The sequence below is a fragment of the Physeter macrocephalus genome, chromosome 8 (assembly GCF_002837175.3).
Source record: "Physeter macrocephalus isolate SW-GA chromosome 8, ASM283717v5, whole genome shotgun sequence".
In the NCBI taxonomy this organism is placed as follows: Eukaryota; Metazoa; Chordata; class Mammalia; order Artiodactyla; family Physeteridae; genus Physeter; species Physeter macrocephalus.
Genome location: NC_041221.1, coordinates 135,659,658 through 135,685,984, shown reverse-complemented (window position 1 = coordinate 135,685,984; position 26,327 = coordinate 135,659,658). Strand labels below are relative to the sequence as shown.

General features: G+C 40.2%; 1 protein-coding gene and 1 long non-coding RNA gene across 3 annotated transcripts in view; one reads left to right on the top strand and one right to left on the bottom strand.

Moving 5' to 3' along the window:
* UBE2D2 (ubiquitin conjugating enzyme E2 D2) overlaps positions 1-19,500 on the bottom strand; it is a 58,214-nt gene extending 38,714 nt beyond the window's left edge. For both annotated transcript variants that reach the window (XM_028493288.2, XM_024120067.3), the window contains exon 1: positions 19,330-19,500. In XM_028493288.2, the coding sequence (XP_028349089.1) occupies positions 19,330-19,353 (24 nt within the window). In that variant the 5' untranslated portion in view covers positions 19,354-19,500. The remainder of the gene's footprint in view (positions 1-19,329) is intronic.
* A 584-nt stretch (positions 19,501-20,084) lies between these two features.
* On the top strand, positions 20,085-22,504 carry LOC129392298 (uncharacterized). The gene is made up of 3 exons (XR_008617994.1): positions 20,085-20,555; positions 20,939-21,213; positions 21,782-22,504. It is a non-coding gene; the product is annotated as an uncharacterized lncRNA (long non-coding RNA).
* The last annotated feature ends 3,823 nt before the right edge of the window (positions 22,505-26,327 follow it).

Here is a 26,327-nt window from a genome sequence, read left to right as displayed (position 1 = left end):
ACCACACGCCACAATGAAAGATCCTGCGTGCCTCAATGAAGATCCCACATGCCGCAACTAAGACCTGGTGCAGCCAAAAAATAAATAAAAAATAAAATAAAATAAAAGAATTATGGGACATGATGGAGGTGCTACCTAACACTATGGTGGTAATCATTTTGCAATATGTAAGTATCTAATCCACACTGTGTAACAAACTTACACAATGTTATGTGTCAATTATATCTCAATAAATTTGGGGGGAAAAAAAAATAAACAAAGCAGCTTATGAAGTTTATTTTGACAGGAAAAGGCAAGGCCCCAAGTAAATGATTATACTTCTCCTCAAAACAATCACATTTTTAGATTTCACATCCAACAAGCCTTTCCCTTACCCTCTAACTCTTCCTTTCTTCCCTCCTCCTGTTGACTGGCCAAACAAATCTTCATAAAAAATTTCTTTGAATTAACATTTGGAAAAAATGTTAACTTAATATTACCCAACCATTTAGAACTGTTTTTAATGAATCCAAAGAAGCAAAATTCTATTACAGAATTAAATTTTTAACAGGTGACCTTATCCAAGAAGCATGTTAGTACTAAGACAAAACTTACTACAACTTCCCCCGCAGTAAGCAATCTCCAAAGATGGGTGCCAACAATTCCTCCCCTCCCTGTAAGAACATACCACTCCTCTTATCAAGAAGTAGTCTACTTCCCTTCCCCTTGAATCCCAGCTGGCCTGGATCTTGCTTGACCAAAAAAAAAAATTAAATAAATATGACACCATGTCAGTGACAAGTCTAGTGTTTAAGAGGCTTAACAGTTTTCTTCCTGCTCTTTCATAGCTCTAAGCCACCACATAGGAGGTCCAGGCTATCTTGCTGGAAAGGCCATTTGGGGGGCAGTGGAGCACATTCCAGCCAATAGTCAGCAACAAGGCCCCAGACACGTGAGAGAGGTCTTCTTGGATCTTCTAACCCTGATGCCAGCTGAACACAGCCACAGGGATAACCCTGGCTGATAACACATGAAACGAAACCACCAAGTCAATACAGAATCCTGAGAAATAATAAATCACTGCTGTTTTCAGTTTTGGAGTCATTTGTTACACAGCAAAGCTAATTGATAAATACCCCTATGTAGTCTCTTAAGATAATAGGCTCAATAATAGATCCTTCCAACAATTATCACCATACCAGTTTCTCAGCAAAACAATACCAAATTTCTAATTTTGCTAAATACTAAAACAAACACACACACACACACAACCTCCCCACAAACTACCCTGCTACTGAAAGCTACTGGCCCAAGAGAAATATTTTTAATATTTTAAAATACTGTTAAAGGGTAAAGTCATGACAAAAGTAGTTTATTTCAAGTGATCCATATCCCTTCAGATTTGGCATCCCAGTATTTTGCTCAAGGTCCTTTATAACACCAAATAATATTTAATCTTAGCAGGTATATATATTTACCTAAAACCTCAATAATAAGGTAAATAATCAGCTACCCATCTTAGCTAAATTTAAAGAGAGCAACCATTTTTAAACGTTACATATTGATCTAGGAGAAAATCACAAACTATTTAAAAAACATGTAGGGACTTCCCTGGTGGCGCAGTGGTTAAGAATCCGCCTGCCAATGCAGGGGACACGGGTTCAAGCCCTGGTCCAGAAAGATCCCACATGCCGCGGAGCAATGAAGCCCATGTGCCACAACTACTGAGTCTGTGCTCTAGAGCCCATGAGCCACAACTATTGAGCCCACGTGCCACAACTACTGAAGCCCACGTGCCACAACTACTGAAGCCCACGTGCCTAGAGCCCGTGCTCCGCAACGAGAGGCCACCGCAATGAGAAGCCTACGCACCACAACAAAGAATAGCCCCCGCTCACCACAACTAGAGGAAACCCACGCACAGCTACAAAGATCCAACACAGCCAAAAATAAATAAATAAAATAAATTTTAAAAAATAATAAAAATAAAAAATATGTAAATGTCCGATACTTTTAACAGCTACATAAAGACAGTAAGATCCACAGGGGTTTTGTATTTTATGACTTTTCAAGTGCTTGTTCTTTCAGAGTTACAATTCCTAGAAATATAAATTTTGGCGTAATACAATAGCATGTGTCCCAGAAGAACCATTGAAAGTACCTCAGACTTCCTTATCTCAGGGTTTCTCAATCTGGGAAACGACTGACATTTGGGGCAGGATAATTCTTTGCTGTGGGGGGCTGTCCTTTGCATTGTAGGATGTTCAGTAGTTCCCTGGCCTCTATCTATTAGATGCCAGTAGCAGCCAGTAGCCTCCCAGCTGTGACAATTAACAATGTTTACAATGCCAAACATCACCTGGTGGGCAAAACCACCCCAAATGAGAACCACTGCATTATCTCTCAGTAATACATTCTGAATTATTTACAGATAAAATGATATGACATTTGGGATTGGGTTTAAAATAATCCAGTAAGGGTGGAAGAGGTAATCAAGAATAAACACAAAATGATGGGTGATGGGTCACATGGTGAAATGTTATAGAATACTCAATGTTTGGATATGCTTGAAAATTTCACTGAAGTTTATTAGACATCTGTTTTGTGTACTTTTATATAGTGTGCTATATTTATAACAATGAAAAATTTTAAAGAAAAAAAGTTAATTAAAAACTCTCATATTCTATAGTTGGGTGTCTAAAAACTTTTCCATACAATTTGGCATTACCTTACAAAACTAAAAAGCATCAGACTCTATAACCAAACAATTCTACTGACTATTAAGAGAAACTCTCACCTATGTGCACCAAGAGATTTGTATGGGGATATTGATGCTTTGGTATCTGTAGTAGTAAAAACTTGGAAACAAATGTCTATTATAGGGGGAATAAATTATAAGATATATTGTTGGCATATTTGTATTCATTGAAAATGCATGTTATTTAAAATGTATACATTTCCAAGACATCTATGTAAATTTTGACGACATCTATGTAAATTTGGCAACATCCAAAACAGTATTATATGTTGTTTATGGGTACAAATCTTAAAACTAATAAAAATAAAACTTTAAAACTTAAAACTAAAAGTGATATCTAGATCAATTCCTTGATGCCACCAGTGAATGTCCTTCCCATCCACGCAAGCCAGAGGTTTGTTCTCCAGAGAGGATACAACATAAGTTCTCAGGACTGAGGGACACTAAGCACAGTCAATGGCATGGATGATGTATGGAAATCAGGAAGGTTAAGCAAATGTTTACATACACACTTTGTTCCAAATGGTCCTGAGAACACTGGAAGCTTTGCCTGTACCTTCCAGGCAGGAGATTAAAAGATTCTTCTCAAGAAAAACTGACCAGCACAAGATAAAGATCTATACAATTCACGGACACCAGTGGTTCATCTGGAGAAACAGTCCTGCCAGTAAACCATAAATTAAGTCCCAGAGTTGCCAAACCTCACCCCCACATGTTCAGACCCTTTAATCAGTGTTTTAGTCTAAAATAAGGATAAACAACTGACAATGAAGGATACTGGCTATCTTCAACATGATTCATCTTCAACATGAAAGATAAAGACCAAAATAATGTGAAGAAAAAAAGAAGCAGGAGAAAACAAAGACCATGAAGGAAGAAGAAAAAGTCAAAACAAAAGAAAAACTACCATGGATATCCTTAAAGCTAAGAGAAGCTACTACTTCTATGAAACAAGAGCAGAATCCTTAAACAAGCAAGCAAACATTCTGAGAATGACAAAGTCTTTCAAAAAGTAGATAAAAGATAGAAAAGAAAATATAGGAAGACTAGTTCAGACACTCCCCAAATTTATCTACAGATCCCACAAAATCTCCATCAAAATTCCAAATGCCTTTTTCTTAAAAAAAGAAACAACAGGGCTTTCTGTGGCGCAGTGGTTGAGAGTCCGCCTGCTGATGCAGGAGACACGGGTTCGTGCCCCGGTCGGGAAGATCCCACATGCCGCGGAGCGGCTAGGCCAGTGAGCCATGGCCGCTGAGCCTGCGCGTCCGGAGCCTGTGCTCCGCAACGGGAGAGGCTGCAACAGTGAGAGGCCCACATACCACAAAAAAAACAAAAACAAAAAAACAACAAGCAGAACCTAAAATTCATATGGGAAAGCAAGGGATCCAAAAAACCAAAACAATCTTGGGAAAGAACAAAGTTGGAGGATTCACACTTTCTGATTTCAAAACTTAACACAAAGCGACAGTATTCAACACAGTATGGTACTGGCGTAAGAACAGACATAGGTCAATGGAACAGAATTGAGAGTCCAGAAATAAACCCATACATCTATGGCCAATTGGTTTTTGACACAGCTGCCAAAACAATTCAATGTGGGAAAGAACAGTCTTTTCAACAAATGGTGCTAGGACAACTGGATACTCACATGAAAAAGATGAACTTAGACTCCTACCTCACACTATATACAAAAATTAAATTAAAAATGGATCAAAGACCACTATCTCATTCCATCAGGATGGTTACTATTTAAAAACACAACCAATCAACCAACAAACCGAAAACAAAAACAGAAAATAGTAAATGTTGGTGAGGATGTGGAGAAATTGGAACCCTTATGTATCACGGTGGTGGGGGAGGGGGAATGTAAAATGGCGTAGTCACTGTGGAAAACAATATGGTAGTTGCTCAAAAACTAAAAATAAAACTACCAGGGACTTCCCTGGTCGCACAGCAGTTAAGAATCCGCCTGCCAATGCAGGGGACATGGGTTCGATCCCTGGTCCGGGAAGATCCCACATGTCACAGAGCAACTAAGCCCGTGCGCCACAACTACTGAGCCTGCACTCTAGAGCCCGCGAGCCACAAACACTGAAGCCCATGAGCCACAACTACTGAGCCTGTGCTCTAGAGCCTGCGAGCCACAACCACTGAAGCCCGCGTGCTCTAGGGCCCACGTGCCACAACTACTGAGCCTGCGTGCTGAAACTACTGAAGCCCACGCGCCTAGAGCCGGTGATCTGCAACGAGAAGTCACCGCAATGAGAAGCCCGCGCACCGCAATGAAGCGTAGCCCCCACTCATTGCAACTAGAGAGAAGAAGCCCACAGGCAGCAACGAAGACCCAACACAGCCAATAAATAAATAAAAATATATAAATAAACAAACAAATAAAATTACCATATGATCCAGCAATTCCAGTTCTAGGTATATACCCAAAATAACTGAAAGCAGCGTCTTGAAAAGATACACCCATGCTGACTGCAGAATTATTCAGAATAGCTAAAATGTGTAAACAACCCAAGTGTCCAACAGCAGATGAATGGATAGGCAAATACAGTATATACATACAACGGAATAGTAAATAGCCTTCAAAAAGGAAGGAAACTCTGACAACATAGATGAACCCTGAGGACACTGTGCTAAGTGAAATAAATCAGTCACAAAAAGAGAAATACTGTATGATTCCACTTCTATGAGGAACCCAGTCAAAATCATAGAGAGATAAAGTACAATGGTGGGTGCTTAAAGGCTAGGGAGAAATGAGGAGTCACTGTTTAATGGTTACAGACTTTCAGTTTTGAAAAACAAAGAGTTCTGGAGATGGAGTAGTAACGGTTGTACAACAATACAAATATACTTAATACCAATGAACTGTATATTTAAAAATGATGAAAATGGTAAATCTTAAATGTATTTTACAACAATTAAAAAATTGGAAAAAACAGATCAAAGACCTAAATGTAAGAATTAAAACTATAAAATTCTTAGAAGGAAACAATTTAAAAAATTAAAAATAAATTTACCATATGATCCAGCAATTCCACTCTGAGGTATATATCCAAGAGGAATGAAAACATATGTTCACACAAGAATTTTAAAATAAATGTTCATAGCAGTATCATTCTTAATAGTTAAAAAATGAAAACAACCCAAATGCCCATCAACTGATGAATGGAAAAAGAAAGTGTGGTAAATTCATACAATGGAATATTATTCAGCCATAAAAAGGAATTAACTACTAATACATACAACTTGGCTAAACCTTGAAAACTCTATGCCTAAACGAAAGAAGCCAGACACAAAAGGTCACATATTGTATGATTCTATTTACGTAAAATGTCCAGAATAAGCAAATCCATATAGATAGACTCAGGGACTTCCCTGGTGGTCCAGTGGTTAAGAAGCGGTCTTGCAATGCAGGGGACGCCAGTTCAATTCCTGGTCAGGGAACTAAGATCCCACATGCCAAGGGGCAACTAAGCCTGTGCACCGCAACTACTGAGCCTGCACGTCACAACTAGAGAGCCCACGTTCCACAACTACAGAGCCAACGCGCTCTGGAGCTGGCATGCCACAACTAGAGAGCTCATGTGCCACAACTACAAAGCCTGCGTGCTCTGGAGTCTGAGTGCTGCAACTAGAGAGCCCACAAGCCACAACTAATGAGCCTGCATGCCACTACTAGAGAGAAGCCCGTGCGCTGCAACAAAGAGCCCGTGTGCCGCAATGAAAGATCCTGCGTGCTGCAACTAAGACCCGACGCAGCCAATAAATAAATAAATAAATATTAAAAAAAAAAAAAAAAAAGACTCAGAAAGACCAACTGAATGTTGAGCAAAATAAGTGAAAACTGACCTACACCACCAAACATCATGAAATTTCACAACACTGGGGACAAAGAAAATCTATAAGCTTCCAGAAAGGAAGGTGGTCACATACATAGGATCAGGAATCAGAATAGTTTTGGACTTAACAACAATACTGGAAGCCAGAAGACAATGAAAATACTGACTATAAGAGTAAAAGGAGTGCCACACTGGTGGTCCTACCTGACACTCACAGATTAGATCAAGTCATGTTCATGATCCAAATGCCAATACATTGTTACCTTCAAGTTGTTCCTCAAAGTCTGAACAATCTTCTTAACCTTGTATTAATGTTGCATGTGACCTCATACAATTTAATTTTCATATCAAGTTATAGGTTCAACAATAGAGGAACTGAAATAAGACTTACATATACTGAAAAAAAATACTGCATAAGCATGTTTTGGGATGGTCACTGTAAGTTAAACAAATTTTTATTCATTAGAGATTTGCCCTGTAGTGATAAAAATAAATGGTATAACTATTTCTCTTTGAAAGGAATTCAAATTTCTGTTTTAAACCAATTTAATCAGTGTTTTAAACATGTGGGAAATGATTTCAAGTCAACCTTGAAATGGATATAAATATCATGGCAATTCACAATTTTAAAAACAGCTCACAGCATATATGATATACTCCTGGTAAGCTCAATTACTTCAAAGTGGATTTTATTATTTCTAGTCAACAAAGGTGAAACACAATGCTTAAAGTATAAATAATCTTTCAATGGACAGGAATCTAGCCTACTACTAAATTCAGTGATGATATAGTATTGCCTTGATGCAAATAGGTAAAGTAGGGGAGGTTTCACAAGTAATTCCCCATTACTTACAACAATGTACCCTTATCAAAACATGAATATTTCTAAATATATGCAAAGATCCCAAGCTCATAAATTACCAAGAGAAGCCATGGCTCCTGACTAAACTTTAACACTGAAGCTAAATTAGGTAGGTCTGAATCTTAAACTGGATCTTAAGTACCTAGGTGTTGGTCACATCAGTATCTAAAACTTTCTGTAGACATAAAAATACTTCATAATAAAAGATTAAGTTTCGGGACTTTAAATTATGGTTCTTTCCAACTATTTCTAAGAATGGAGACTAGTTTATACAGGTTACTAGAATTATCAAAATTGTCTCATAATAATAACACTAAACTAAAATTATGGTTTTAGTTTTTTCCAAAAATGGGCTATAGAAAATGCCATATTCCCTAACTGGGAAAAGTGCTATATGGTCACAATCACTAGATTGATTTTTCCATATGTGTTTTAAGTAACAATTAGCATTATTATTTTAAACAGTTTTTAATCTAAATATTTATGTCAAACAAGTCCTATATTTTAATTTGTTTTTTAAAAATAGTGAGGCTATCCACAGGGGAATGGGCATGACCCAGTGCAGGATGTCCAAGATAGGACAGAGTTAAGAAGGGCACCACTAGGAGCGAGGGGGACAAAGTATCGTATCTATGCAGGTGGGCCACAGCAACGGGAAGTTGATTATACACAGGGGAATTGATCACATGAGTAAAGACATTAACGGAAGCCAGGTTTTTCACTGCAAGAAAAGGAATACCAATACTGAAAGGAAAAAATAAGGGGTGAACCCTATGGTACTGGACTGGAATTAGAGGCACCTGTGTGAACTCAAGATTTTTGATACATAGAGAGAAAAGTAAATCTACACATACACATATTCCCCTAGCTACATCCACTGATTACATTGAGAAAGCCTGGAAACAGTGAGGTTCCAAAAGCAATGAGCATACCAAGCATCCAGATCTTGGTTTCTAAATACCATTCACCACTAAAAAGACCAAGGGATCCTTGGAAAAACAGATGATTACAGAGCTAGCACAGGGAAAGTAGAAGAAAATGCAGGAAACATCTTTTTGTGCCAGAACTTAAAGAAGTGCTCAAATGATTGGGAAAAAAGCAAATTGGGGACAATTTGAGGATTAAAGTAAATGATAATAAATTATTATAACCCACATGAATAAAATGGGAAATCATGAGTCCATACAAATATAAACTTTAAAATGAATAAGTTAAAATTTTTGAGTAACAGTGTGGCACCCCGACTCCAGGTTGGCTCCCAACAATCCTGAACTCCTAGTATTCACACCCTTGTGCAGTCTTCCCTCCCACACTGTACCAGGGGTAATCTGTGAGGCCAAAAGAACATGGCAGAAGTGATGGTACGCCTGTCGATTCTGAGATTAGGTTATAAAAGATACTACAGGCTTTCACTTGGATGCTCTATCTCTCTTAGATCACTCTGAGGGAACCCAGCTGCTATGTCTTAAGCACACTCAGGCAGCTCTGAGTGGGAGAAACCCACGTGGGGAGGAAATGAGTCTGTAAGTCCAGCAACCCACAAGGAACTGAGATCTGCCAACAACCACGGAGTGAGCTTGGATGGAGATCCTCTAGCCTTCAGAGTACTGCAACCCTCAGCAACAGCTTGGCTGCAACCTCAAAAAAGACCCTGAGCCAGAACCACTCAGCTTTAAGCCATTCTTAGATTCCCAGTCTTCAGAATCTATGTGATAATAAATGTTTACTGTTCTAAGCAGCTAAGTTTTAGGGTATTTTCTTATGCAGCAATAGATAAAGAGTAAAAACAGAAGAAGTATATATATTCAAAGCATCTCCAGACAAATTATTTACTCATTATAAAAGGAAAAAGAGTAACTTTACAGTATGAAACCTGGTAGATATCACCTTAATCAAGTGATGGAAGTGAAAATTCTCAGTAATGGGTCAAACTGAAATTGTATACCACCTGACAGGACGGAATGAAAAGAATCCAACCAAAATCATGTACCACTTGATAGGATGTAGAAAGAGACATAGCATTGCTTCTGTGACATTCCTACCAAAGATGCATGACCTAAATCTAATCACAAGGAAATACCAGAAAAACACAAACTGAGAGACATTCTGCAAAATAACTGGACTCATCTTTAAAAGTGTCAAGGTCATAAAGCAACTATCCTTTTTTTTTTTTTTTTTTGCGGTAGGCGGGCCCCTTACCGCCGCGGAGCACAGGCTCCAGACGCGCACGCCCAGCAGCCATGGCCTACAGGTCCAGCCGCTCCGCGGCACGCGGGATCCTCCCGGACCGGGGACCGGGGCACGAACCCACGCCCCCCGCATCGGCAGGCGGACCCCCAACCACTGCGCCACCAGGGAAGCCCAGCAACTATAATTTTAAAAAAGTGTTGAGGTCATGAAGCAAAGGAAAGACTAAGGAATTAAAGAAAACTAGAGATAGATAACTAAATGCAACAAGTAACTATGGACTGGATTCTTTCCTATAAAGGACATTATTGGAACAACGGGCAAAACTTAACTGGGGTCTGACGATTAGATAGCAGTAGTATCTCAATGGGAATTTCCTAATTTTGATGGTTATACTGTGATTATGTAGCAGAATGCCCATTTTGTAAGAAATACACATTAAAGTATTTGGGGTTGATGAGTCATCATGTTGGCACCTTACTCTGAAATGGTTAAAGAAAAAGATGTTCTAGGTATTGTATTTGCAACTTCCCTGGTAGGTTTGATATTGTTTCAAAATTTTAGAAAGATAAAAACAAAATCAGAAAAGCCCAAACGTAATTACAGCAGTCACTTTATTAGAATTTGGGGATTAGATGGTATACTGCATTGAATGGTCTCTAAAATGGTATGTGGCACATCTTAATTCCTTGGACCTGTAAATGTTACCTTATTTGGAAAAAGGGTCTTTGTAAACATAATTAAATTAAGGATCTTGAGATAAGATCATCTTGGATTACGTGGGTGGGCTCTAAGTGTAAGATCAAGTGTCCTTATAAGAGATAAAAGAGAAGACCGCACACAGAGAAGGTAGTGTGAAGATGAAGGCAAGAGACTGAAGTGATGCCGCCACAAACCAAGGAATGCTTACAGTCACCAGAAGCTGGAAGAGGCAAGGAAGGATCCTCCCACAGAGCTTCCAGAGGGAGTGTGGCCCTGCAGGTATGCTGATTTTGGACATTTGGCCTCCAAAACTGTGAGAGAATAAATTTCTGTTGTTTTAAGCCACTCAGTTTTTTGTAATTTATTAGAGCAGCCCTACGAAACTAATACAGATGGTATAAATGAGGACATTTAATCTAAAGAAAATCACTCACTCCCATTAGCATACTATTATTTTAAGAAACCTATATCTAAACTGTTATCACTGCAGCTTCTGTAAAATTCAGCTTTGATTTCAAATGTTTTATCTGCTATACGCCCTTAAAAAGTTGGCAAAGGAGTGCTATCACTTATATAGGCACTGATGTTCTACAAGTGGTGCGGGGACATGCTCAAAGGACAGCAGCAGATACTTCTATTACAAGATTATGTTAAGAGCATTGTTTTCACGTCTAGGCTTACAAAAATATCACATTTATTGGAAACGTATTAAGATAACAATAGTTAGAACTTTGTTGAAGAAAAACTTTGGAACTCAGTCCCTTTTTCCATTTAGAAATATTATAAAACATCACTTTACAACATCAGGGTATATTTTTTTCCCTTTTCTTTTTTGGTTGGGGTACCAATGAAGTGAAATGCTAAACAGACACTTAACACTGACACCTAAGATTTCAAGATTCTACCAATTTCATGGGTCAACATTACTGGGCAGTTAAGCCAGTGGTAATTAATATTAAAAACTATCTTTTATGTGGTCCATATTTTCTTTCTACTCATCCCCCACAGGCTTGCAGGGTACGTGACACTATCCTCATTCTATAGGCAAGGAAGTTGAGGCCAAAAAAAAAAATCAGTGAAGTAACTTGCCTAAGGCCACAGGGTTAGAACATGACTCAGTAGGCATGTTGCTCCAAAATCCTACTATTTTTTTCCACCATACCACTTGCTTTTGACATTCATTAAATGTTGCTGGCAAAAACTGAATGCCTACTATGCATCAGGTACTGGGAATATAATGGGTAAGACAGGGACTCTGCCCAGAAGAGCTCAGTCTAGAGGGGGTAATAATCAATCATGTCTACATACTAAGAAACAGTTCTACAGCAGAACCCTACTGCCTGCATGCCTGGGGCATGTTTCACAGAGAAGCGGTCTGTTGGATCTCCAAGGATGAAGAAAGAATTCAGAAGGAGGGGGTGGGTTGAGAAGGCATAAGGAAAAGCACAAAGACTAAAGGAAAATAATTCTGAGAAAGATCAATTAGAACTGTTTCAATTACACTAATATTTCTCATGAGACACTAACATGTATTATAGGAATAAAGATGGCAATATTTTTGTCCTAAATTTTATCTACTTTTAATACGTCTTTAAGAAATACTACATATTTCCACGAACTTAAAGCAATAATTGGCCTCAAGAAACTTGCACACCACAAAGCAAATTATATCTGTGTTCCGATGCATAAACAGCATTTAACCATGGGTATTACCTGACTTCAGTGAACTATCCTGTTTATTATCATAATTCAATACATATTTGAGAAGTTATTTAATCAAAGCTTACTGAATACTAAATATTTCTACATTCCCCATGGACTTACAGCTAGAATATGAAAGTTTTAAATGAAAAGCAGGGTCCTTTGATTCTTAAGTCCGAAAAACCAGATTATTTTAAAATAAACATGAGCAAAGCATATACTTTTTTTTTTAATTAGGTGATCTGTCTGTCCATGAGACAATTAATAATGTTGGTAGTAGCCTAATTGCATGAATACTGCAAAACATGCAGGTTTGTTTGTTTGTTTTCCGGTACGCGGACCTCTCACTGTTGTGGCCTCTCCCATTGCGGAGCCTGTGCTCTGGACGCGCAGGCCCAGTGGCCATGGCTCACGGGCCCAGCCGCTCCGCGGCACGTGGGATCTTCCCAGACCGGGGCACGAACCCGTGTTCCCTGCATCGGCAGGCAGACTCTCAACCACTGCGCCACCAGGGAAACCCAAAAACATGCAGTTTTAATTCTTTCTTTTGTTGCAGTGCACCTTCCTGAAACAAATTTTCACATTATACTATAATGAAAACAATACAGAGTAACACATCGTTCTTTTCTTTTGGCGATGCCGCGGCTTGTGGGATCTTAGTTCCCTAACCAGGGATCAAACCCAGGCCCTCAGCAGTAAAGCGTGGAGTCCTAACCACTGGACCACCAGGTAATTCCCAAGAGTAACACATTTAATGCAGCACCTGATGAGGATCCCTTTCATTTTCTTAAAATACTATTCCTTAGGTGTTTGTTACTTTATAGCAAAATGACAATGAATAATGTTTTATCTTAACATATTTTGTTTTTAAGTAATTTACCTATTTTTGTGCTTGTGATATTATATATTGATTATGTTAATTAGTTTACCTAATTGACAGCCATTTGTGCTGTCAATTTTAATCCAAGTGTGCATTATTTCCTGAACTTTTGTTTGTATCCATAAATAATATTAGTTTGAAAAGTGTTCTAATAACATTAGGAAATACTAACGTTATTAAAACACTAGATATGAGAAAGGAGGAGAGAGTTTATCAGAAGTTAAGGGAAATGAGTAATAATGTGAGTAATAATCACACTAAGTGTTACAAAACTGAGGTATCCATTGAATTTGGCAATTAAGTAAACATCAGTGACCTTACTGAACAGTCCCAGAACAGTGAACAGACGCTATTCTGTCAAGAATTTTGGCACTGAAATGCCAGAGATGGAAGGGATAAAGAGGAGGAAGGAAAGGAATCAGCTCTAGGGGAGAGGAGAGTTTAAAAGTTTTTTTGTTTTTTGTTTTTTTTAGGATGAGGAAAGTCTTAGATAAGTTTGGATGCTTAGGAGAGTCAGAGAACAGATTAGAACTAGGAGAGCAGGGACAATTACTAGAGAGCAAGGACCTGGCAAAAAGAATAGGATGAAAAGTAAAAGTTAGCTTGCAATGGGTAAAGTATAGCTTCTTCAGAGACAAAAGGGAAGAAGAGCAATGACTAAGGTATACTTGGAGCAATGGCTGGCTCCATAGTCAAGATCGAATGCATTTGAATCCTGGCTTTTCCTATCATAGCCATATAATCATAGGCAAGTTTGTTTACTTTTCCAAATCTCCATTTTCTCTTCCAACCTGGGGAGAACAGAATTTTCATAGGGTTGTTCAGAAGATTCAGTCATTCTGATACAGAGTGAGTACTCTAAAGATGGTAGCTGTGGGGTTTGGTTTTTCTTTTTCTTTTTAAAGGCCTCAAAGGAAATTTGAAAGAATTCACACAGATTTCTATTTCCTCTACAGAACAGGTAATTGGGTCACCTACTGAGATTAAAACAGAATGTTTAAGGAGACGGGACAGTGATTCTTAGTCTTTTGGAAAGATTAAAAAACCCATTTGACTATGATGAAAGATATATGGAGGACAGAACATCCAAAATTTGCATAGTTTCTTATTTTTCTGCTTTTTGGAATTAAAACATTGAAACCCGCCCCCTCCCCCAAAAAAATCTACATAGTTTTAAGGGAATTCATAGACACCTCTCCAACAGTAAGAAGAGATGTTGAGGAAAAAATCTTCTGGTTCCAGGGCATAGTTTAAATATCCGATTGTTCAAACAAAAGAAAAAGATTGCATCCTCTGGATTTACATACCTAACAACTACATAGGAGTATAGGGCCTGCCAGAAAAGACACTGGGCACAGTCAAAAAACCCAGGTTCTTTATCCAGCCCTACTAAATCACATGGCCTTTTCAGACAGTAGCTCTGAGAGGTGATGCAGTGCTAAAATTTTATGATTCTTTTACTTGAAATCTCACTTGACTGTGCAGACAAAGAACAAATGGTACTTTATTTCCTATGTCATAGTTTAACATGATTTTGAAGATTAGTCCGGGAACCTAACCACCAAAATTTTATTTCTACAGAAAAAACAAGTGTGCGCCTTCATTTCTGGGATGAGGCTGCAGAGGTTGCTGGCAGCATCAGCCATGAGTCAGGTATTCCTATCCTGGGAACTGCCTAGGATATTTTAGCAGCCCTCTCTCTCTGGACTAAAATATCCAGAATTGGACTTTGTCAAAACTTCCTCCTTGTCAGTCAGCAGTACAGTAATACACACTGGGAGACTTAAAAAAAAAAAAACAACCCTAGATTAAGTTAATGACGGCTGTTTAAATTATATTTAAATAGCAACTCACAAGAGCCAAAGAAAGTTTCTCAATTCAATGAACCTTTGTGAAACAAAGAATCCTTTTCTAAAGGAAAAAAAAAATCTTCCCTGAGATTTCAAGAAGCTTATCTTTTGGAGTAAGAAGGTATGTCTGGGGCTGGTGGCACAGTGGTTGAGAATCCACCTGCCAAGGTAGGGGACACAGGTTCGAGCCCTGGTCCAGGAAGATCCCACATAGCGTGGAGCAACTAAGCCCGTGCACCACAACTACTGAGCCTGCGCTCTAGAGCTCGTGAGCCACAACTACTGAGCCCGTGTGCTACAACTACTGAAGCCCGCACGCCTAGAGCCTGTGCTCTGCAACAAGAGAAGCCACCGCAATGAGAAGCCCACGCACCACAACGAAGAGTAGCTCCCACTCGCCGCAACTAGAGAAAAGCCAGCGCGCAGCAACGAAGACCCAACACAGCCAAATAAATAAATAAGTAAATTAATTAATTAATTAAAGGGATGTCTGCTTTCCAAGATAAAACTAATTCAAACAGTCATCTTCTGTCAACCATTTATTATACTGAAGTTCCAAATACTCAAGACTATTTGCTAATTTGTTTCATCATTTTGACTGGAATTCACTGGATCCTTACCTCTGATAAGATTAATGCAATGTATATCACGCTTCTAGTACAGTATTTTAAAATAATCTTAAAATAAAATTAGTACTGTTACAATGTTACAACTCCTTTCCCATATCCTTAAAAATCACCCTTTGGTAACTGGCAATCTTAGACATTTTGAAAGTATGTAGTCTACAGAAAGATGATTCATAACATGAAACAGAATCACAATGAAGTTAAGAGTTAAGATGTAAACTTCTACCATGGGATCAATGCATCTACTAAATTGGCTTTTCCTATGACTATAACCATACAAAACTTCACCGAAGAAGTTAATTAGAAGTTTACAAAAAACTACTGACACTTAATTGTAACCATTTACAAAAAACAATACTTTGACACTTTTAAAAAGACAAAGTATGGTTTAAATGATTTAATCCTTACACTCCCGGTTACTTGCTGAACCTCAATCTTCGGTTATTTTTAATTCATATATTAAACTGGTGCCTACCAATCTACAAAGAAGTGTGGTGGTGTCTTTTGGTTTTGTTGTTTTTAATTTGAATTGGCTGCCAAAAATCTGGATTTGTGGCTTCCCTTAAAAAAAAAAAATCTGGCAACTTTGGGCACAGATCCTGGCAATAGCAACATTTGGAGGGAGCTGAATAGCAGCTGCCCTCTTCTAATAGCACATGCAATTTCTAGCTCCCTCCAATTCTCTTTGCTCACTTTGGTCACCTGCCTAGCCATCAGAGTTTGAAATCTTTATTTTACTGGAAAATTGACTGACTGGGCTTTTCAGGGGCCTTAAGACCTTTAATCATAGAAATACAGTAAATCAAGTGATAGTCCTGGCATTAAAGCTATGTATTCCAAATGTTAACTATAACTAGCACGACACCATTAAAATGTACAAGGCACTATCATTGTTAAGAGCTTTTTAGTATCTTAACTTTGGTCTGTCTTCAATTCTTCAAAGAATCATGATATTCAGCCTTTTACTCTTCCTCAAAATAAAGAAATTAACCTTGTATTTCAATATTATGGCACGCTAAGAGCAACAAAAAGCTTCCTGCATCTGTATAACAAAGGTAAAGAAGAAAAACAGGAAGCAAGTAAAAAAAGGTCTCTGATCAGTCAGACCACACAGTTCACAGAACACATGAAGCCCTCTTCACTCAGAGCCTACTGGATCTTATTTTAGACATAATTTTAATAAGCTCAGTGATCTGGTTTCCCAGCCCACAACAGATGAGACGCAGCCAACTGGAAAAGGGCTGGGGGTGGTGCTGCTAGAGGCAGACACTCAAAGCATCAAAATCAAAGCTGAAGACTGATAATGTCAGCAGAAAACCTCAAAACGTAGCAGGCTGGGGCCATTTGGTGCAGATACGAACAATCCCAAAGGGTCCCAATCCCTGCACAGAACTACAATGGATGTTCAAAATGAAACCTCTTTGGTAAACTCTGTTAAAGCATAGGTCAGTTGACCTTAAAGTATATATCAAAATAAAATCCATCAAAAGCTTTTTCCAAAAAAGTCATGGCATTTAAAGAACTGTCAGATTCACAGAACACTATTTCCCTCTGTCAATGAAACACAAGATAATGAATTCCTAAAGATGCCACATGTCAAAAGTATTTGTTCTTAATAAAATTTTATTAGAGCCCAGATGCAGTAGTTCATGATATCTGAAGTTGAGAGGTATTTAAGCAGAACTATTTTCTCAGAGAATAGTAACTGGGAAGTTTCAAGACCAAGATCAATTATGTAAGCCAAGTCTGTCTTTGGGGGATTCCATTGCAGATACATTTACTAGGGCTGAGGGTGAGATAGGACTGGTCTTATCCAAGTCTGCATTCAATTTAAAATTGGTGTCATACAAAAAGTTAGGGGAAAAAAATCTCCATTTTGTTTTCACAATCTTATTGACTATGACTAGTATGTACACCAAAAATAAATTTTATTTTTCTAATCCCTGGCAGTCTCAGAAGTTGAGCCATACTTTGAGGATGGCTCTAGGTTATAAACCAGGTGAAAAAAGGTTAATACTGAGTTTTAAAAGTTCAAATTATCATTGTCTACACTTGATTTTCCTTATTAAAATTTTAATAAGGGCATCTTTTAGAGAAAATCTAGAGAACATGTAGTATTCAAAAGAAATCATATTATTGGAGGCAAGGATATTAGAAGATTAAAATGCATGTTTTGAGTGCTATTTCCTTCTCTGAAAAAACCTCCATAACATACATATCAGAGTAGAGATTAAAGGCTACATTTCTTGATCTGTAAGTGATAGCACATTATACTCAGTCTTCTTCAGGTTTTAAAAATAAGGCCACATGTATAATCTCAAATTGATAACTTCTCAATTAGTCTTTAAAATCTCATAACACCTTAAAGCCTTAAAAATGCATATGTATTATTTACTTGGAAGACCTGTCCTCAGGGTGCTCCTGCCCCTTAAATGGTTAAGAGACCTTTGCTTAAAGTTCAAGCTTCTTTTAACAAATAACCTGCTTCATTTTAGTAGATTTACTGTCTAAAGTCTGCCCTTTTTCATTTGATAGAAATCAAAGTCAAAAGAAGTTGGTGAGGATCTAACCTAATTTACAGTAACCATTGGGATTAATTCCACATTAAAGGTCTTTGATCAAGAATGAAACGAAGACAAGCTGCTGAGCTGAGGTGTTTAAATTGACCAAACCTGCATTTTCACTGAGTTTAAGGCAAGGTGCAAATTGGTTCTATTCCCCTTGCATCTCTATCCCATCCTTTAGGATGGATAATCCCAGGATCTACTTCTTACTGGCTAGAGGTTTAATACAGCCTCTCCAAGTAGCCAAGTGAAACACCAAACAAAAATCACCAGTGCCGCTTCCCCACTTCTGAGAAGAAGGAAAAAAAGATAGTGAGAGGTAATAGGAGATTACAATATTAAAGGGAAGGGAAAAAACCCTAAACTTTAAGCTAAGCCCATACTCCAGAAGCAATATTAGAAAAACCTCCGTAGAGGCAACTACAAATAAATAACCCTTCATCTTAAAGGGCAAAGAAATCCTTCCTAATGGAAAAAGGTAGCAAAATACCTTCTACATTAAAAGGATCTCCCTGAACATATCACCTAATTTAAGCGTTAAAATCCATTTTGCGAAGAGAATGTAAAAGGAAACTTTATGAAATTCTCTCCAGTGGTTTTCAATGTTCAGGTTTCTACCTCTACCCTTGACAATTTAACAGTTTTTCTATTAAATCCATTCCTGCAAACTGAAGTGTCAGTTTCTGACTACATTTGGCAACCTCAAAGAATAAAACGCTTCTCCCTCTACTTCCCTCCTGCCTCATAAAAGTCATGTTTATTTCCTCCTGAACTTCCTACTCTTAACAGTTTCTGGACGAGTTAAGTGGACCGAAGCGTGCGGCCGCTAAGAGGCAAGTGAACTCCAGAAATATTTGTGGATCGGACAAAAAAGCTTCCTCAGTCTGTCTGAGATACGGGCCCCAAGCTCAAGCGGTTCTGTGGAGGGAGCCTAGGCAGGTGGGGGTAGGGGTTTTATGGGCAGAGATGGGGCATAGAGCCCTTTCGACCTCCGTCGATGGGGCCGCCCAACGCCCCAGTCCCAGCACCCCCTCCCGGCACGGCCGGACAATGGCCCTCTGGCACAGCAGTCCCAAGCCGGGGAGAGGCCCCGGGACTCCATACCACGCGGGGCCTAGAGAGGAGGCCGGGAAGGAACGCTGAGCCGGCGAACATACCTCCGGCCTAAGCGCGGGCAGCGCGCCCGGGCCTCCGTGGGCGCCATCACTGGGAGTGGGGTGTGAAGGCAGCCCGGCCGGGGCATCGCCGGCAGCCGGGTCCAAAGAAGCTGCGAGCCCGGAGGAGGCGACGGCGGGAAGTGCAGGCCGCAGCCTGCTCAGCCGACCCGCCCAGCAGCCCGACCCGCCACAGCCGACCTCTGGCCGCTTACCTTGTGGATTCTCTTCAGAGCCATCGTGGGAGGCAGGTGGAGGCGGCCCCCGGGGCGGGAACAGGGGCAGGGGAGGGACGGGGAAGGGACGAGGGGGCGCGAGGCCGCCTCGGTGATCGCGGGTCGGCCTGAGAAGATGGGGAGTTCCGGAGCGCGGGTCCGGCGGGACGCCCGGGGCGGGAACAGGGTCAGAGGAGGGACGGGGAAGGGGCGAGGGGGCGCGAGGCCGCCTCGGTGATCGCGGGTCGGCTGGAGAAGATGGGGAGTTCCGGAGCGCGGGTCCGGCGGGACGGACTTGGGGCCGTGGCCCACTCGGCTCCTAAGCCTGCTGCAGGGGTCACCGCATCACCCGGCGGCGGCCCCTTTATGCGCTGCCGCCCGAGCCGCCGCCGCCGCCACCGCGGTAGCTGCCTCTTCCTTCTAGGCTCAGCGCCGCCTCCTCAGCCGCCGCGGATCCCTCCGCCAGGGAGCAAGAGCCCAGACCTCGGGCTCGGCCAGCGCCTCTGGGTCGGACGGTCGGAGGGACTGCTTGCTGCAGGTGGACCGAGGGACGCGCGGGCGGGCGGCGCCGCCGGGGTGGGGCAGGCGGAGCGCGGGGTGGGCCCAGGCCGAGGGGCAGGTCGGGAGAGCGGGGATTGGCGGGCCGGGGAGGGAGGGCTGGGCCGCGCCGGCGGCGGAGGGATACGGGCCGCCCCTGTGAGTACCTTACGTGCTGTCGCCGTCGCCGCCACGGCCGCCGAGACGATGACGCCGCGAAGCGCAAGGAGGGGATCTCGCGAGACCTGTGGTGCGGGTCGCAGAAGCTCGCTCGCTCGCTACGACCCTTGAGTGCCTTACCTGTGGGCCCTCATTCGCGTGACATCTGAGATCAATAAACGTTAAAAGTGAATGTTTTTCAGATCACCCGACCATCCCCAGAGCATAGACGGACCCGGGAAGAGCACTTAGGTTCATTGCAATGTTCCTGAAGGAGGAAGGGACTTGTCCAAGGTCACACAGCTCCACAGTGGCAAAGCTGGGACTTCCCTGAAGTCGAGAGTTTCGTCAAATCCCTCCCTGGAAGCCGCGTGGCAACAGCCTGGGCACCTGCGGGAATGTGGTTGTACAAGCACGCCGCAGGCATCCCTGAGATGGTGTTTCCGACGAAGGCCTCAGCTAAGAGACAGTTTGACTGTCTCAGCCACTGGCATGTCAGGAGAAGTGCTCTGCTTGGTAAATTGTTACAAGTAAGCAATGTAGCTGTTACCTCAGGGAGAAAAAAAAAAAAAACTCGCAAAACGTGTGCTCCAGTAATTAAAACCAACCTTGCGTTCAAATCACCATCAAAAGCAAGCTTAGAAAACCTATTCTGGGGTTGTTTTTAGAAGATGGAGGCAAAAAGCTAGTTCACTGAGCAACTACTCTTGTGTCGAGCCCTGCACCAGGACCAGTGAAATATAAGGCTCACTGGTTTTATAAGGCCTGGGCTGGGAGGTGCTTTTTACCTGTCTGGAGACACTGGAAACACGGAAGAATAGTAAGGAATATTTTCCTGGGAGGTGATGCCCACATTCTCAAGTCTCCCACAAGGTTTTCTGATTCTAAATCTGTTCTTTCCTCTGTCTGGAAGGGACCTTGAAGATCATTGATTAAGAGAGGAGAAACTGGAGCCCCTAAGGAAAAGGATCTTGCCAAAAGTCACACAATAGATCAGCAGCAAAACTTGTACTGCCTCATCTGCTGAGTAGAGGCTGGACCCATAGGGCAGGGTCACCATGGACCTAGTGAGTCAAAGGAGGGAAAAGCTGTGTCCAGTCGCCCAAGATGCATAGGTTTTAGGTTGAAGGTGAAGAGGAAGAGTCCAAAGTCCTAAATCTTTTCTTCCTGAGAACTGAGATGGGAGAGGTACAAAAATGCCCATTGGTCAGATTTTTAAAAATTTGTCTTCAGCAATAAGTTTTTTGTATTAAAAAGTAATATATATTTGTTGCAAGAAATACAGATAAGTAAAAGGAAGGAAATAAAAGTCAACCATACTTCCATCATCCAATGATTAACCATTTTTGGCATTTGGCTTATGTCCTTTCAGTGTTTTTCCATTATATATATATACATGTTTTTCTTTGAAAATGTAGGGTCATGCCATTTTACTATTTGGTAATCTACCTTTTTAAAAAAAATTTATGTACTTAAGGCATACAGCATGTTGATTTGATATACATAAACAGTGATATGATTACTACATCTCTATCTCCTCATTTTTTGTGTGTGTGGTGAAAGCACCTGAAATTTTTGGTAATTTACTTTTAAAATAAACAATATATGGTGAATTTTCCTGTGTCAAGACATATTTCTACTATATTTTAATGGCTACATATTCAATCATATAAATGTATCATATTTAATTAACTTGTCACATTTTGAGGGATATGTAAGTTGTTTCCAATTTTTACCATTAAAAATATTGCTATAGGGCTTCCCTGGTGGTGAAGAATCCGCCTGCCAATGCAGGGGACACGGTTTTGAGCCCTGGGCCAGGAATATCACACATGCTGCAGAGCAACTAAGCCCGTGTGCCACAACTACTGAGCCTGCGCTCCAGATCCCACGAGCCACAACTACTGAGCCCACGTGCCACAACTACGGAAGCCCGAGCGCCTAGAGCCTGTGCTCCGCAACAAGAGAAGCCACTGCAATGAGAAGCCCGCGCACCACAATGAAGAGTAGCCCCCGCTCGCCGCAACTAGAGAAAGCCCGGGCGCAGCAACGAAGATCCAATGCAGCCATAAATAAATAAGTAAAATTAACAAATTTAAAAAATGTATATTGCTATAGTGAAAAAAATATATTGCTATAGTGGATATTCTGTAGTTGATCTTTGTACAACTCTAAGAGGGCTTTTTGGTATAAATTCCTAGGAATGAAATTGCTATATCAAAGACTGATCAGATTTTTGCATCTATGTTCATGAGGGATAAGGGTTTATAATTTTCTTTTTTTGTAATATCTTTGTCAACTTTTCATACCAACGTTATTCTGGCCTCAAAAAATAAATTGGAAAGTGTTCCTCCTCTATGTTCTGCATGAGTTTGTGTAGGATTTTTTTTTTCTTCATTAAATAATTATTTGATAGAATTCACCAGTGAAGCCATCTGACCCTGGAGTTTTCTTTGCAGAAAGAGTTTGATAATAAATTTAATTTCTTTCATATGTATGTGTCCATTATGATAAGTTGTGTTTTTCAAGGAATTTGTACATTTCATTTAGGTCGTCCAGTTTATTAGAATAAAGTTACTCATAATATCTTATTTTTCCTCTACTATATGTAGCATCTATAATGGGATCCCCAGAGACTTCCCTGGTGGTCCAGTGGTTAAGAATCTCCCTTCCAGTGTAGGGGATGTGGGTTCCATCCCTGGTTGCAGAACTAAGATCCCACATGCCCTGGGGCCACAATGAGAGAGAAGACGGCGTGCCACAACAAAAGATCCCGCATGCCATAATGAAGATCCCGCGTGCTGCAACTAGGATCCGATGCAGCCTAATTAATTAATTAATTAAATTTAAAAATATATATATAATGGTGTTCCTTTCTGTATGCCTGATGTTGGTTATTTGTGTTTTCTCTATATTTTTCTTGCTAAATCTTGCTAGGGATTTATCAATTTTTAAAAAATATATGCCTATTTTAGTCTTACATTTTTATTGTGTTTAAATGCTGTTTGAGGCATTTAATCTTTTTTTTTTTTTTTTGTGACACGGCATGCGGGGATCTTAGTTCCCCTGCCAGGGATCGAACCCCTGCCCCCTGCAGTGGAAACATGGAGTCTTAACCACTGGACCATCAGGGAAGTCCCAGGGATTTATCAATTTTATTAATCCCTCCAAAGAACCAACTTTTGACCTTACATTTTCTCTATCATTTGTCCATTTTCTATTTTATTGATTTATATTCATTATTTTTTTCTATTTTGGATATAATTTGTTCTTTTCTAGTTTCTTAAGGTACGAGCTTAGATCACCAATTTTAACACTTTTCCTTTTTTCCCCAATATAAGCACTTTGTAATAAAGCATTTAAAACACACTGTTTTTGCTGTATCATACAACTTAGTTATGTTTTGTTTTTCATTTTCCTTCAGTTTAAAATAGTTTCTAATTTCCCCTGTGATACATTCTTTGACCAAGGGTTATTTTCAAATACTTTGGAATTTATAGGTCATCAGGGAGATGCAAGTTAAAATCATAACAAGATACCATTTCACACCCACTAGAATGGCTAAAATCAAAAACATTGACAACCATAAGTGATGACAAGGAAGTACAGCAATTGTCACTCTCATTGCAGGTGAGAGTGTAAAATGCTACAACCAGATTGGAGAACTGTTTGGTAATTTGTTATAAAATTAAACTAAATACATCTACCATATGACCCAGCAATTCTACTCTTAAGTATTTACTCAAGAAAAATGAAAAGATATGTCCACAAAAAGACTTGTACACAAATGTTGATAACAGCCTTATTTGTATATAGCCCCGAAGTGGAGACAGCCCAAATGTCCATCAACAGGAGACTGGGATAACAAATTATGACAAGTCATACAATGGAATTCTACAATAACAAAAAAAGGATGAACTACTGACACAGTTAACAACATGGATGATCTCAAAACGATTATGTTAAGCAAAAGAAAAAAGACGCAAAAGAATATGAACCGTACAATTTCATTTATATGAAGTCCAGAAACAGACAAACTGATTTTTGGTGTTTGAAGTCAAAAAAGTGCTCTTGTTGAGGAGGTGATTTGCCAAGAAAGGGATCGAGGAAATTTTCTGGGGTAATGGAAATGTTCTATATATTGTTTTGGGTGGCTATTACACAGGTACATATATTCAATTGTCAAAACTCATAGAACTGAATATAAAAGAACATTAAAGATATGAGCATTTTATTATATGCAAATGTATATATAAAATAAAACAATATTAAAAAATTTAAGAGTATGCAGAATTTTTAGATCTTCTTATATAGTAGATTTCTCCTTGGGGTGATTTTTCCTCCACTTACCCTGCATGGATCTTAGAGCCCACAGTTTACCTTCCATTGTCCTACTGAAACTGTGAGCACACTGCACATTCTTGGTTGTCAACCCAATACTACAAGCTTTACAGTATTTAAAGGCTTTCCCTTAGCAAAGGTGTTTCCAGAGCTGACAACTGTGATTAAATGATAAGGAGGGGCTTCCCTGGTGGCGCAGTGGTTAAGAATCCACCTGCCAATGCAGGGGACATGGATTCAAGCCCTGGTCTGGGAAGATCCCACATGCCACGGAGCAACTAAGCCCGTGTGCCACAACTACTGAGCCTGCACACTAGAGCCCATGAGCCACAACAGCTGAGCCCACATGCCACAACTACTGAAGCCCGCCTGCCTAGAGCCTGTGCTCCTCAACAAGAGAAGTCACCCCAATGAGAAGACCCCGCTCACCACAACTAGAGAAAGCCCACATGCAGCAACGAAGGCCCAACACAGCCAAAAATAAATAAATAAATTTATAAAGAAATAAAATAAAATAAATGATAAGGAGTATACTCATTAATATAAATAGACAGATGATTGCTGTGGGCTGAGTAAAGAGTACAGTGCAAATAATTTGGAAACTCCCTATTTTTGGATCTCAGCAACCCTATAGGAGAGTGCATTGTGTCTTATTAGAATAACTGAATAAGAAGTATTAGGTAAACCAGGAATTGATTTTCTGGCTGCATCAGTATAACCCCTTTTTGTGATTTTTTTTTTTTGGCCGGGCCCCACTTGTGGGATCTTAGTTCCCCAACCAGGGATTGAACCCAGGCCATGGCAATGAAAGTGCTGAGTCCTAACCACTGGATGGCCAAGGAATTCCCTGTGATATTTTCTAAGGTGTAGATTTAAAACACAAGAATGTCCCCAAACATCCCAGACTCTTTAAGATAGTACCACCATTAGAGGCTATCAGAGGTAAACTATTTCCCAGGAAAATTAGGCTTTGTGAGTTTGAAGTAGCTCATTTTTTCATGGTCAAAAATCAGAACAGTGGCTTACCAAAAGAATTGTATTCAATTTTACATTCTTTTTGAACAGTCTCTCTCTCTTGTTATATATGATTTGGAGTGTGTTCTGCCTACCAGCATTAATTATAATGTTGAGGTCTGGTGCTATATCCATGCCCTACTTCTTAAGAATTGCTAACTGAAGAAATGACACTAACTTTGCCACCTGCCTCCTATAACACTTTCTTATGTTTTTTGACAGACTGGTTTTAGCCTAAAAGTCATCTTTCAGGAAGCTTTCCTGACCAGTCATCCAGACTAGTTTAGGTGCTCTTAGAGTCCTGCCCAGAGATTGTTCACACTTTATTTTAATCGTTGGACGCAGTCTCATTCAATAGATTGTCAGTTTCTGGAGAGCAGAGATGTTGTCTCTTTTGTTACACTTTTTAATCCCCAGTGCCTGGCATATCAAAGACAGATTTTGAATGAATTTAGGAGCAGCTCAAGAAAACCTTCTTTATACTCGCAAGTTGTTGGGTAAGATAGCAGATCCCTTAAAAAAACCAACCAAACAGGGCTTCCCTGGTGGCGCAGTGGTTGAGAATCTGCCTGCCGGTTCAGGGGACACGGGTTCGAGCCCTGGTCTGGGAAGATCCCACATGCCGCGAAGCAACTGGGCCCGTGAGCCACAACTACTGAGCCTGCGCGTCTAGAGCCTGTGCTCTGCAACAAGAGAGGCGGCGACAGTGAGAGGCCCGCGCACCGCGATGAAGAGTGGCCCTCTCTTGCTACAACTAGAGAAAGCCCTCGCACAGAAACGAAGACCCAACACAGCCAAAAATAAATAAATAAATTAATTAATTAATTAAAAAAAGAAAAAAAAACCAACCAAACAAAAACACTCTGTAGTATTCCAAGACTTTATGCACAGAACACAGTCTAAACCCAGCGTAGAGGGTTCAAAATCTAGTAGGAAGGAAAAATACC